Source organism: Alexandromys fortis, unplaced genomic scaffold, assembly GCF_014885135.2.
Source record: "Alexandromys fortis isolate MF-2015 unplaced genomic scaffold, M_Fortis_MF-2015_v1.1 scaffold_50, whole genome shotgun sequence".
In the NCBI taxonomy this organism is placed as follows: Eukaryota; Metazoa; Chordata; class Mammalia; order Rodentia; family Cricetidae; genus Alexandromys; species Alexandromys fortis.
In genome coordinates this window covers 7,587,535-7,602,421 of record NW_026067932.1, presented here as the reverse complement: position 1 = coordinate 7,602,421, position 14,887 = coordinate 7,587,535, and the positions used below count along the sequence as shown (strand labels likewise).

The 14,887-nt window shown below is 43.6% G+C and overlaps 1 protein-coding gene across 17 annotated transcripts in view; it reads right to left on the bottom strand.

Annotated features, from left to right (window-relative positions):
• The window catches only part of Mybpc1 (myosin binding protein C1), an 82,509-nt gene that overhangs the window by 50,002 nt on the left and 17,620 nt on the right, over positions 1-14,887 (bottom strand). For 9 of the 17 annotated variants that reach the window (XR_007592408.1, XM_050145770.1, XM_050145767.1 and 6 more), the window contains exons 2-8: positions 14,832-14,867; positions 11,689-11,730; positions 5,158-5,196; positions 4,618-4,653; positions 3,014-3,127; positions 1,137-1,285; positions 293-410 (exon numbers count right to left, since the gene is read on the bottom strand). Coding sequence is in view for 16 of the 17 variants with exons in the window: in XM_050145770.1 (XP_050001727.1) it covers positions 293-410; positions 1,137-1,285; positions 3,014-3,127; positions 4,618-4,653; positions 5,158-5,196; positions 11,689-11,730; positions 14,832-14,867 (534 nt within the window). In the remaining variant the exon portion in view is untranslated. The remainder of the gene's footprint in view (positions 1-292; positions 411-1,136; positions 1,286-3,013; positions 3,128-4,617; positions 4,654-5,157; positions 5,197-11,688; positions 11,731-14,831; positions 14,868-14,887) is intronic. The other 8 variants (XM_050145773.1, XM_050145782.1, XM_050145783.1 and 5 more) reach the window with 5 other exon arrangements.

The window sequence follows — 14,887 nt, the reverse complement described above, 5'->3', positions numbered from 1 at the left end:
AGAGGCAGAGGCAGAGGCAGAGGCAGAGGCAGAGGCAGAGGCAGAGGCAGAGGCAGAGGCAGAGGCAGAGGCAGAGGCAGAGGCAGAGGCAGAGGCATCTCTGTGAATTTGAGGTCAGCCTAGTCTACAGAATGAGTTTCAGGATAGTCAGACTACACAGAGAAACCCTGCCTTGAAAACAAAGCAAAACGCAAATTAAATCACACAAATCTGATAGCCTTACATAAATTTCTTCTCCACCCCTTTCCACCCGTACAAATCCACATTTATCCAGGTGAGATGGTTCTCTTACCGTGCACTTCGAGATCAAAGGAACAGCTGTCAAATTTGTCCTTGTAGGTGACCTCACACCGGTAATTTCCTGCGTAGTTCTCCTTGGCCTTGATAATCTGCATCTCGAATGTGTATATCTGCAACGAAAAGCATCCAGACATTCTGCGGGCTGACCTTTGTGACAGAGACAGGTGCTCGCCTTCCAGTTACTGAATAGATGTCTCAGTATTGGTGTAAGGAGAAAAGAGAATCTATATCCACTAGGTCTAGGTCTAGAAAGGTGAGTGTGCCCACGGCTTCTAGACACAGCGAGACAATTGTGAAAGAGTGCAGATGTAGGAACGATAACCCAGAGGGACTAAAATCTCTCAAAACAAACTTGTGTCGTGTGGGCTATTTCCTGCCATTGCGAACCAGACTAGCTGCCAAGCACCAGCATGAGACAATCACAAGATGAAGCCTTCTTAATGTTCCCTCGTGGAGGGAGTGTGGAGACGCGCAAGGCCCCTCCCGTGCTTACACAAACAGTAAAGAATTACTAAGGAGAGGACGATCTTCAGGCCTAGCTGTCAGTTAAGTTGCACTGAAGATGGGTGATCCAGCTTCCGGAACCATCACCCACGCTGGGGTGAGGCTTTTCTTGCTGTAGCCCCTGATTTCCCCATGCTGCTGTAGGAATACACCTTACACAGGCTCCTAGAGATAACCCCAGTGCGTTTGTTGGTTCGCCAAGCTGGTGAACTTTGATGTCACTGTCTCAGTTATCTGGGATGAACAGACTCCCTAGGGAGGGATAAACGGGCAGCAGTCTGGAGCAGCTTTCTACTCCCCGCAGGAGGGTGAGCCAGGGGTTCAGGCCGTACCCGAGTTTGCCTCTCGAAGGTCTCCTTCAGCTGCAGGTGCTTCCCAGCTTTGCTGGCCAAGTCCATCCATTTCCCCTTGAACCATTTGATCGTGGGCTTTCGGAGAAGATCTTCCGCCTTGACTTTGGCTATGAAGGTGATGTTGGCACCTAGAAAAAGCACAAAGGGGTTAACCTGGGATTTAGAAACTGTCGTTTGTCTTGTTTTCTGCAGAAGGGAGTCGGTGCAGGTCTGTACAGTGTAGAACCTGGCTTACCGTGTCGTGATGGCACAATGGATGGGCCCTGCTCTGTGATGAGTGTCCTAGAAGTCTTAGGGAAGTCCATCTGATCTGCTTTGGAAGTTTCTGTGTATGCATGTGTATGTATGTCTGTATGTATCTCTCTATATATATCTTTTACTTAGTAATATATATTTATAGATATTATATAATACACTATTGTATATTATATGTTTATATACACACATATATTTAGATAGCACACTAATAAATATGTACAAATATATATATGTATGTATATATATTTATCTGAACCCTGGGGCCTTGTGCATTCTAAATACGTACTCTGCCATTGAACCACATCCCAGCCCATTTGGAAACTTTGAATCCGAAAAAAAGCAATGAAAATATTGGTGGAAAGAAATATCTATTTGTGAACTTACATTTATGTGGAATAAAAAAACCCACAAAAGAAATACATATCTTTATTATTCAATATGATGGGATGCCTATAATTACAGGGGTATGAGTATGTTAAACTGCTCTCTTTGAAGTGACTTGAAATGACTATGTAGTCACTGATTAGGCCCTGGGGACATCAGAAGCAGTCTGGCCACTGGCCTGGTGTCTCAGTGTCTTACAAGAACCTACAAGGAGCCAACATTTCTACTTGTACGCTAAGCCTGAAAGAAGAAACTCTAGGAGATAGTTAGGCATGTGTTTGTTTGTATAATATCTAGTCAACACCCAAGTCTGATTCTGATCATGAGAATTTGCTGACTTAATACCCCGGAGGTCCTAAGTTCTTCTCAGTCTTGGCTCTCCGTTTAATTCCTTTGTAGCTTTTGTGGTTATCTGGTTAACTTCTCTTGTCTGGTCCTGTCTTTAGACTATAACTTACATGGATTCGTATGGTATACTCTATCCAGCACAACCAGGTAGCATGTAATAAAGATTTTTGAATAACTATTTTCAATCTTTACCATCTGTCTGATCAGCTGCCCCTGCGACACACGACATAGTTTATCTATCACATGTACAGACTTGAGAGTGCCCTAAGCCCCCGATAGGGTGACAGCAGGCCCCAGTCTTCAGAGCTGGGTCAGAGTACTTCACACAAGTACTCTGTGATTTATTCTCATTTCACACAAGAAGAAACTGAGGTGGAAAGAGGCTAAAGAGTCTGTCTTATTAGCAAGAAGCAGAACCAACCTTTTAGACCCAACCAAATTGGGCCTTGGGTTCTGACGCTGGACTCCTGTGTACTAACAGCTACTAAAATAACCATCACCCATCTTTGGGGTTATAAAATCCATGGTGTAGCATTTGGGTACAATATATCATTGCTCACTCATAAAAAGGAATGCTGATACTACAAGAGTGGACCTCAAACATGTTATTGCTGATCACAAGACTCCTAAGGCAGCAGACCATGTGTTGTGTAATTATTCCATTTGTATAAATAGACAGGGTGGGTAGATCCATAGAAACAAAGTCAGGACAAGGGAGCGGAGAAACGGGGTATAAGATCTGCAATGAAAATATTGTGGAACGACATGGATATGATGCATGTTTTCGTGGCTACTGAAAATCTCAATTTAAAATGATTCATTTTGTGATCTGTGCAAAGGGAAAGGATTCCTGGGCCGATACTCACCAACTTTCACTGATCCTGTCTGAGGTTTTTCAACAAACAGGGTGGACAGCTGCGAGTTGGCATTCTGTTTGTCCTGCTCCTCTCCGCCAGCGGGTGACTCTCCCAGAGACCATTCTGGAAGCGGAAAGGAGGACACGGATCATCTCAGGGCCAGGTTCTCCACAGGCTGGCTTACCTGTGTTTGCTGTTCTCCTCCTACTGATTCTTGCTCTCGCCTAATAAACCTAGATCAAAATGACGACATTCTCTTGTCCCACCCACCGCCAGAAGGGAGGGAGAGATCTCCATCCTTACAGGGACAGATCTTCCACGGCCAAGGGACATTGTCTAATTCCTGGAACAGTGAAACTTGTGGGGTGAGTTAACTGTTTTGGTGTTCTGCCTGTTCCCCATCATCTACACGGTGGCCATTAGAGATTCACACAGCAGTCTTGGTGTCTTTCCAGGAGACTGACTCTAAGGCCAAATCCATACAACAGAATCTGGAGAAGCTAAAAATGAGGGTCTCTTTGAGGGTAAACTGCCCAGCGTAGGTTCCTTGCTGTGTTCAGTGGGAAAGTCTACAGAGAGGTAGGTAAAAGGGTCATGACCTGCAGGTACAAATTTAAGTAATAGTGCAATTGTCCTGCAAGGAAGGAAAAACAAAAACAGAAACAGAGAGAGGACTGGTCGAAGCTTTCCCATAAAGAGAGACAAGCTGAAAAGGAAGCACTTCTGTATTTCCTAGTCTGAAAGGGGGTGCAGGGTTAACACCCATCAGCAGTCAACCACAGGTGAAGGAAGGGGCGGGCGGGGGCAGGGGGAGGGGTCTCCGAGCCCTCTCTGAACCAACGCCCTTGATCACTGGGGGAAAAGGCACGGGTCAACAACTCCGCTTGTTAACGCTCATGAAAAGAAGGAAGGGACACGTTTAATCATTTTAGTTTTCGAGTGTCAGTCATGCTCAGTAGTAAAAATTCTGCCCGCGATGAAGCTAAGACGAGTACTCTCTTGAATGCGCATTCTTAACTCCCAAGTTATTGGGTGAAAGGTGATGTTGTGTCCGTGCTATCAACGATAGTCGGGAGTGGCCACCGCTTGCGTGGAGGGTACGAGGACAAGAATTTTTATTGTTTTGTTCATTCCTATGCCCGCAGTGCCTATGCCACTGACTGGCCCTTAAGTAGCGAGTGATGGACCAGGTTAGGCCCACGGCATACAGATGTTGAATGAATGAGTGATCAAACAGCTTCAGAATTGCTGATACAGCTGACAGTGTCTGGAAATGTGTCTAGCAATTGTGTTTAAAATTATGTACGGACGTGAATTATAACTTGGGCATATCCCAGGCGTGGAGACTGATCTCTGTTTGCTGAATGTTAAAAATGATATTAGGAAGTAAAGCAAGTAAGTGTACGGTGTGTGCGCCTGGATTCCTGGATGTGTGCATTTGTATCATGCAAAATTAATTGTTTCTCAATGCATTAGTCTTTTTTGTACTGGGATATGGGACCAAAGGTTGCTGTCAAAGCTGCGAACCAAATAAAACAAGGATTAGGATGAAGAGGGCTTCAGGAGACAGTCATTAGTGCTGTGAAGCTTGGGGTCCCGATGCATTCGCTCACCTGAATCTTTTCTCTCCAGGGCCCGACTACCCAAACCTGCAAGGAAAGCATGATTTGGAGGATGCAGGCGAGCATAGGAAGGAGGGAAGTGGGGTGACTACAACCTTCTTGGGGTACCCCAAACCCTATCTCTTTTTGTTACAAAGCAAGAAAACTATCAGGGTGGGAGTGGCGGGATACATAGATGAAAACGGATGACGAACATTTTCATCCCTGAACTCATCCACGTCCAGGGTTTTTCTTTTCCTTTTTTTCTTTTTTTAAGACAATGCCTCACCAAGTAACTCAGGCTGGCCTTGAACTTACTCTGTAGCCCAAGATAGCCTGGTCTTGAGAGTTCTCCTGCTTCAGCCTCCCCACTACTGGGAGAGTGGGTGTGTACCACCACACCTGGCTAGGAAATCTTCCTTTTCAGAAGTTTCTCTTGGAAATCATCATCTAAGACAACGATTTCCCCTCTCGCTTCCCCGACTCTTTGCTTCTACAGTGGGACAATGGAGTGATGAGGAGGCAGAAGCTGGGCCAGGGAATGGTCCTAACCTGGAGGCAGGGCACTCGGCGGAGAGGCCTCATCTTCCTCTGAAACAAGAAACAGGAGGAAAAAGTCAAGGAAGAAAGAACTTCATCCGGATGACCTGGGGGAGAGGGATCTGGAAAAGAAGAGAGAGGCTTCACAGCCTTTTCAGTTGCTGAGTGAAGCCGTAGGAGACCTTGCACCTGCAGGCAAACTTTAAGAGAACAGGCGAAACCCCAAACCGAACAGAAGGAGAATACTGGTGAGCGCTGGGTAATTCAAATGAAAACATAGTTTTGAAAAAAATGAAACGGTGCCAGAGTTTCTGTGACCGTAAGTCGGTGGGAAAATGATAGAGGGGGTTTCCAGGTTTGCTTTTCATAGCTGGAATCGGTGTCGGAAGTTATCCATATGCCATATTCAGTGAGACACTGACACACAGCTTCCGGAAACTGTTTGAGAACTTGTTTCCACCGGGCTAACCCCCAAGTTTCCCTTCCATATTTAAGAAGTCGGAACTCAAGTTGATGGCTATGAATTAGTCCGTTTTGTTAAGTTCAGCGATAATCACTGTAAGAACTTTACAGCTATTTCCCCGTGGTTGTATTGGAACTTCCAGTGTTACGTCATTTAAGATTTACTCAATCTTAAATTGATGAGCTCCGCAATATGTTGTGGAGGGCTTAGGCTCAGAGGCACGGAAGGGCCCCTTCCCGACCCCACCTGTGTAGCAACATGCGCGCTCTGTGTGCTTAAAGAGGCAGCAGACAGTGCTGGAAACCCCAACCCTTCCTTCCCAAAGCATGCAGGCTAAGGTTTGAGTGAACAATACACATTTTACACCTATCAAAATAGGCCCTTATGTGACTTCACATGTATGATACAGAAGGTCCGTGTGCATAGCATGTTTTGTAAAAGTAGTTTAAAAATTACGGAAAAGGTAGGCTTTCATATGATCTATTTGAATATTTACAACAAATATTATTTCAGTAATTTTACACTACTTTCAACCAGAGATGTTTCGTACAACTTCTTCAAACAAAATATTATAACACGGAGCATAGAGACCCACGGTGTTACTATTTCAAAGTCAGGTTACGAAAATCTGACCTCAAACTCTCCAACACCGTCTTAGTTGAATTCAATTGAATTGGGTGAAGAAGAAAAAAAGTTTAAAATTTTCTTATCTACCATGAAATGCAGATTCTGTTGCCAGGAGGAAACTATGTGAACCTTTTAGGTTCTGTGACATTTAACACCTTTTTAAAAAAAAAAAAAAAAAAAGAATCTCAAAAATAAAGAGACAAAAATAGCCAGTGTAGTACGGGCGTCACACTGCCCCTCTCTCTGCTTCTAAGAGGCTACAACGCTGATGAAGAGTCTACCATTTCCGTTTGGGATTACTAGAATGCAAGACACTTGGAGACAGCATCTGCGGGCAGCAGGCTACATCCCCTAACTGCACAGAAGGGTAATTTAGCAAAACACACTGTTGCAGGATATTTGGTTGTCCTGTGAAACTCTGAGACTGTTAATAAAATTAACCTTGGATGGGGGAAGAGCCAGTAACTAGTTGACAGAAATTAGTTATGGAGAGGACAGAGAAGCTAGGAATATGGATAGAGAGGCATATAGAAAGGAAGAGGGAGGGACTTAGAGATTCCTGGGGGATTTTTTTTTTTTTTTTTTTTTTTTTTTTTTTTTTTTTTTTTGTCTGGAACATGTGGAGAAACGCTGCTCTTGCTGCGGCTCTAGGAAAAAATCCTCAAGACCCAGCAGTACCACTTTTGGGGTATATACCCAAAGGATGCTCAATCGTGCTACAAGAACATGTGTTTACCTATGTTCATAGCAGCTTTGTTTGTCATAGCCAGAACCTGGAAACAACCTAAATGTCCCTTGACTGAAGAATGGATAAGGAAAATGTGGTACATTTACACGATGGAGTGCCACACAGCAGGAAAAAAAAAAAAGATATCTTAAAATTTGCAAGCAAATGGATGGATCTAGAAAACATCATACTGAGTAAGGTAATTCAGATCCAGAAAGACAATTATCACAAGTACTCACTCATAAGTGGTTTTTAAACATAGAGCAAAGAAAACCAGCCTACAAACCACAATCCCAAAGAACTTAGACAACAATGAAGACACTAAGAGAGACATGCATAGATCTAATCTACATGGGAAGTTGAAAAAGACAAGATCTCCTGAGTAAATTGGGGGCATGGGGACCTTGGGAGAGGGCTGAAGGGGAGGAGAGAAGCAGGGAGGGGAGCAGAGAAAAATGTATAGCTCAATAAAATCAATAAAAAATGAAAAAAAAGGCAAAAAAATCAACTGGCTGCTTCTTTCATCTTATTGGGTTTTCAGCTCAATATCAATACCCGACTTCTGAGTCTTTATTGGTAATAGAACAACTTAGATAAAAACAACAGCAAACCTTGCTTGTCTCTAGGCCATGGAAAAACAGCCATGAAAATTATGGCTAAAAATCTTTAGTTTTCAGGGAAGAAGTCAGAGGAGTGAGAGAATGCAGCCACACACACAGCCTGGAATCTCAGTGAGGTACACGAGTCCTCTGGGTCACGTATGAGCCCTGACCACAACCACCGCAGATCCCTTACAGAGGGTTTTCAGCCTTCTAGGCTCTGTTGGGTATGCAGTTATTTCTACCTGGCTGGCTTTGAACTCAAAGTGATCCACCTGCCTCTGCCTCCTATGCACCGGGATTAAAGATGAGGGCCACTCTGCTTGGCTTTCCCATAGCTGGTTTTTATTGGCCTGCTAATGTAAAGATTAATAACTTAAGCAATGTAAACCTCAGACAAATGCTGAGACTTTAGAAAGGAGACAAAAAGCATATGAGATATACCTGGTTCACAACAAACACCAGTTAAATACTGATATAATATCTTGTCTGATTTGGGCAAACTAATGAAGATCTCAAGCAGGGCAATCATGTAAAAAATATTAAAATATCCAAAGCATAACAGCAACAACAAAGTATCAGAAGACAGCAACAACAGCTAACATTAACTCATCATTTTTGTGTCATTTTTATTAACTTAACCCTTTTTAAAATGACACATGCCTTCATGTTTTGATGTTTACAAAAATCAATATTCATTTTATTTTAAATATGTCTATGTAATGAGTTTCTTCCACTCCTCCGAACCTGTTAAGCCAACGTTCTATCTTCTAGCTCTGTCTCAGAACTGGAAAATACAATGATGTGAGTTTTCAGCTAAGTTCATTACTGTAAAGCAGGGACACTAGAACACACAGCAAAAGAAAAGGAAAAGTCAGCAAGAGGCATCTCAGCGGGTGACTGATTGATTGGCATCTAAAGGCAAACGGCTGAAACTCGTTTAAGTGTGCGAGTAACAAGCTCCCGATAGCATCACAAAGGGACCTAGGTGAAGAAAATGAGTTAATGACTCTTTAAAGACAGGTCGGAAGGTCTGCTGATGTACTTCCTCATCCACCAGCCACAGCCGGGTCAGGAGGAGGAGACTCCAGCTTAGGTCCTGTGAGACATTTGAGAAGCGTGGGTGGTTTCGTGTGAGATGGTTTATGTGGTGATGCAAAACCCTGGGAAGAGTAAATAAGGTTTTATTTTCCTTGCAGCAACCACAAAAAGCAATTATTTCTCTGAAAAAAAAACAATCAAAAGGCACAGTAATTCTTTCAACTAAGCCTATCACACACACACACATATATGCAATAAATATATTTACACATATAGGTGTACATATATACACACATATATACATACATGTGTATACATATATGTGTGAATATATACACATATATATGTAAACACACACACACATTGAACTAACAGGGTACTAAAAAAAGAATTTTTTTTTTTTAAATAGGGTCTTGCTTTGTAGTCTTGGCTGGCTTCAAACTCATTCTTCCTGCCTCAACTCCTCAGGTGCGAGGATTGTAGGTGTGCATTACCATGAATGACTCCGAAGCTCCTAACATGTCTGAAGAAGTTGGCAGATATAGCCAACACCCTAATTACGAGGTTGATACCTGAACCGAATAACTCTCCTTGGCTACAAAAACGAGGTTTTTTTCCCCCCAGAAAATATCGAGGTCATCCCAGAGTAAATCCAGTTAAAAATATTCTTTCTTAAAACATTTTTCTCTGTTTTTAAATTTATCTATGTGGACGTTACGCCTGAACCACATGTGGGCAGTGTCACAGAGGACAGAAGAGCCTGCAGTGACACATGGCTCTGAACTGCCACCTGGGCGCTAAGTGTTTCACCTGGGTCCTCCTGGAAGAGCAGTCAGCACTCTTACCTATAGGGCCGTCTTTCCAGGACAGCAATGCACTGTTCACAGTGATAGCCTAAGAGCTTATCTATTGAAGATATTTTAACTAGACAGAGGACTAGAGTGCACAGTAGTAAAAGATGCCAGGATAAGTTCAGAACTAATTTCCAGGTGTGGTCACATTCAAAGGCTTCGGGCAAGCTGTTCTACGCTACCCTCACTAACTCTGAGTAGGCATCTTGCCCAGCGAGTGAGGAGAATGTAGGGATAAAAGTACCCGGATCATCACTGTCGCTAGGGTCAGCAGGCAAGACTGCATGGAGATTCAATTGTTGATTCCTCCTGCAAGCATTCATTGGAAGGTTGTCCTGTAAGGTTCTGTGCCAGATGGTGGAGGGAACGAGATGAGGAGACCAATGAGGTGCTAAGACCCCGTGCCTGATCATGGAAAAGCTAAGAGGAGACAACCGTGAATGACAGGGACAATGGGTCCAAGAAAAATCAGGGGAAGAAGAGGAGGTGGAAGTGAACCAGATGGCCAGGGTAAGCTGTCAAAGGTCTGGAACCAGAATCGGAGAGTTAAAAAAAAAAAATTAAATAAGAGTGAGCAGAAGAAGACATTCTAGTTAATCCTAGGAGAAAGTGTGGCAACCATTAACACCATTCAGCCCACACGGTAACTCTTTCTTATTATACCTTTTTGCTTAGCTATATTCTTTGAAATCTCCCTGTCCTGGATGAGAATGGATGACCAATGAAAAGGACTACACAGATAGAAACCAAAATAGAACCATTTACCTAGCTTCCTTATATAGGGATATCACTTTTTATACTAAATCAACTTGCTTGCCAAGTATGAAGAATGACTCAAAGAAAACCAACATGCCCAGCAGGTTCTGAACCCAGGCATGTGACTGTAGGTAGCTGCGTCTACAAATAGAAGAGGGGAGAAAAGCTACTAATTTTAGGGGATCTCATCCCCTGGCCTTGTTTCTGTCATCACACTTGTTTTCTATAAGGAAGTGTTGGTGATTGGCTGCTTTTAGTGTACAGAAAACTTACTTAAGCATAGAAACAGAGTAGGATGACCTTTGCAGACTGAGGGTCGAGCCCGTGCTTTGTTGAAAGCATGACAGCTTGCCTTCTGGGATTACATCACCTGTCCTGTTGGTTAAGCCCCGCAGGTCAGCTCAAGCCCCTTTCCAAACTTGGAAGCAGAGGTATTATACTCCACTGGTCTTGTTGAGAATAATGTTACAATGACCGCAGCCAGGATGTTCAAGCCTCCTTGAACCCGTATCATGGAAAGAAGTTTAGGCGTTTGCACTGTCTGCATTCTGTAAGAAAATAGCCTTGAACGATGGCCACGTAGCCAGGATTAGCATCTGCGGTACTGTCCACGGGCACTCCTGAAGGTCAGGACAAAGTGTAATATGCTAACACCGTGCCTTCATTTACAAGAGAGTAGGTCTGAGTTATCTGAGGCAAGTCCAGTATACGGAAGGACAGAAATAAAGATTTTAGTGTAGGAGACAGTAGCACAGGAATTAGGAAATCATATATGACATACAAGGAACAAACAGAAAATTAACGTGCTTTGAGCTGTGTCCAGGAATGAAAAGCATCTTCTTATTGCAATAAGAAAATAATTACTCTGAAATTTAAACTAGATGATTCATGACTCAAATAAATGTTAGTGTAAAAATGATCGTGTAAACGTGTAAGGCAAAGCTGTCCGTCAGCTTCCATGAAAACTTTTCTCTCTCAGGCCAAGGCTCTTACTCCTTAGCCTAAGAAAAGATGGGCAGTGATGATAACACCTTCAACCATGGTGACACACACAATAATGATTACATCTTTCCCAAAACTGTAGTATTTCTCCCAAGTGCAAAACAGAAGTCAATATTATACCAGTGAGTGAGAGTCCAACTCAGTAAGCAGCTGCATGATGTCTGCCTAATGTATAATGTCAGTGTCTACAAATCAGTGTATCTACAGACTGTGTCCCCTGAGGTACCATGAGGGGCTGGTCTTCATGGGTCAACAGACTGTCCTCTGTTGTACGGTGAGTTATGTAACAAGTCAAAACTGGCAAATTTTTGAAACCTCTGGCTAAGTCAGCTGATTTTCCCAGCTGAAGCAAACTAGATCAAACAACTTTACTCAGCTTCCTCCGTGGGCCTGAAACCCAGCCAGCTCACCCACTCCAGGCTGGTTCCTGCCCTGACCCTGCTGAACTCAGTCTCGCTTTCCCTCCCTCCAACTCACCTTTTGCTGGCGTAGTTCCCGCCTCTTTCTCTTTATTTGGTTCTGTGTGGAAAGTACAAGCACATTTTTACAAGTGTCTTACAGCACTTTATTGGGCGATGAGCAGAGGGAGAGGAAGGAAACATGATGTTAATGACGCTACAAACTCATTATCTGCATATTAATCAGGAATTTGGGGAGTATAGTTTAGAGTCGCTTTAACCTTTAATCAAAGCAGTTAATAAATGTGATTGTTTAAAAAGAATATCTAAAAACATGCAATACACATTTTGTTAAAATATAGTTAACACAGGGCTGGGTATGGTGGCACATTCTTTTTGTTTGTTTGTTTTTTGAGACAGGGTTTCTCTGGAGCTTTGGAGCCTGTCCTGGAACTCACTCTGTAGACCAGGTTGGCCTCGAAGTTACAGAGATCTGTCTGTCTCTGCCTCCCAAGTGCTGGGATTAAAGGTGTGCGCCACTGCCGATTGGCTATGGCACACTCTTTTCATCCCAGCGCTCGGGAGGCAGAGGGTCTGGGAATTTACGGACAGCCTGCTCTATATATCAAGCTTCAGGGCTGCTCGGACTACACAGAGAAACCCTTTCTCAATAAACAAACCAAAAATAAAATAAAGAAAGATAAGAAGAAAAAACAAGAGAAAGAAAGAAAAAAAATCCACCTACCTCTACCATGTTGTATTACATACTATAGTGGAACTGAGCATACTATGTTTTAAAAATAAATTTAAATGTACTTTAAAATATACTTAAAATAAGTCTACTTTATTTTAGAGTTCACCCAGGGACATTTGAAGGAACTTTGACCCATGTAAAGGGTTTCAATAGCTTAGCTTCTGTTGGCTACAAGGAGTCATAAAGTAATTGTGCCATGTACGTAGTTTGAAAATGTTCTTGTAAGCACAGAAATCTTCTGGATTCGCCTGGGTAACAATAAATGTGTTATGAGGACAGTGGGATCAAATTTCATCAGTCAATGTCATCTACCTTGTATTTCTTCCTGTTCCGAACCATATTAGAGAGGAAAAGATATGATGTGTACAGTAATAACAGTCGGGGCTGGAGGGACGGCTCAGCAGTGAAGAGAACTTGCTGTTCAAACACCAAGACCTAAGATTGGATCCCATCACCCACGTCAGGTGGCTGAAATTACCTGTAACTCTATTCCTCTTCTGGTGTGCCTAGACCCGTGTGTGCGTACATTCACACAGATACCCACACAAATACATCCTAAAACAGTCAAGTAACTTTCATCCGTGGCTGGGTGTGCTGGCACACACTGTAATCCCATGGAAGCAAAACAATCATGAGTTCAAGACCAGCCTGAGGTATGTGACACCCTGAGTCAGACAAACAAGGAAAAAAATTAAATATTGTTTCAAGCATGAGTTCTGCCATCTACCTTCTCTGTCTGTCTGTCTGTCTGTCTGTCTGTTTCTTTCTATAACTAGCGAGTCAGATCTCAGCTGACTAAGGACTGTTTCAGCCAAGTCCGAGAGGAGCCCCAGGAGCTCAACACTGTCTAATAAATATGAAATATGGCAGGTGAGGGAAAGCAGAGTTTATAGTGGCCTAGCCCAGCATCTGACCTGCAGGCAGAAGGGAAAGGCTTATCTAGGTTCTCAGTGTGCTCAGCGAAGGCCAAAATAAGTCTCACATACAAGAAGAAAACATAGCAAGGAGGAAGACGATCCTAACAGGAATGTCACAGTCTCCAATGGCTTCAGGATAGACATCTACAAAAATACTAGACCCGGGTTTACCCAGATGACCTCATAGGGCTTCGAGCCTGTTTCATTCCTTTCTCTTTCAGTTTTCAGTGAGGCTGGTGACCTAGTTAGAGAAAGAGGCTTGTGTGAAGAGCTCGAGTCCCGGATCTGCCTTCATAAACACTATCCCCAGGACAGAAAAGCTGCAGAATTCTCTCACAGATTGCCAGCAAAACAAAAAGAAGGGAGGAGCACTAGAAATTGAAGTCTTATGCAGTTTTACGTGAACTGGGCAAGACCAGTCCGTGGTGCTCTCCCACCCCTTGGCTCCGCACCACATTGCCAGCTCAGGTAACTGGCATACGAGGAAGGCCTTCTTACAGCCTTGCGAGCCTGCAAGTACAGTAGCTAAGTTCATCTCATTGTTCTGCAGGCTGTTTTTATTTTCAGTTTGACTGTACACCAGTAACACGGGAAACCGTTTTCTATTTAGAACTCCAGGCCGTGTTGGGTACAGTGTGGGTTTTATCTTTCCAGTGTTTGGAAGGAAGCCCTGGATCCTTCTGCAGGGTTAGGGAGACACCTGGAGTTCTGCATAACCCAAGCGACTCCCCAGTTGCCTCTTGAAGGAGGAAGGGTGACAAGAAGGAGGTTTGGGGTTTGTTTGTTTGTTTGTTTGTTTTGTTTTTGGCCTGGGTTGAGGGCTTTGGGGGCACTTCGCACGATTTTGGTTTCTTTGTCTTGGCAGGAGCAGGCACACCAATGATTCCTGAGGTCCACCCTGAGTTTTGAGCCATCATTTGGGCTTGTTTAGATCCTCTCAGCTCCCTTCTCTTTCCTAAGCCATAGGTCTCTTCTATGTAAGTCAGACTCCGTGTGTCTCTGGCTGTAGTAGACCTACCAAGAATTTTACTGGATAGTTTTAGTGATCCCCCCCCCCCCCCGGCATCTGGGAGGCCAGAAAATACTAACAATTCAATACATCACATCTGATGCTGTGCCTCAGTGGTCCCAAACCTTTCAGATTTCCCAAAGAGCTTGTGAAGGGGCCAGATGGCGACATGGAAAAAGTTAAGAAGCTAATGGCGTCAGGATGAGATAGGATCCGTTTTCCACAGTCACAAGAAAGATGCAAACGCACGCTTCTACTAGACCCGGGAAAGCTTCATAAATACTCTGCCTCCACCAAGACAAAACACCGTCGGCAATTTGCACAGAATGGAAGGACTTGGAAGTGATCCCACCATACATAGGAAGCACTGTTCAAATGATGTTAATACACTGTATTATTTGTTATCCGTTTAGCACACCCACCGTCATCCAGTGTCTCAGTCGGAAACAGGTTAGAGCTCACGGCACCCACGGAAGCCAAATCATGCCGGGATGGACTTCAGCGTTTACCGCTCAAACGCGTGAGGGGATGGTTTTACTTACCTTCTGGGGGAGGGGCTGGGGTTGACACTTCATTTTCTGGAAATGGAAAAGATAAT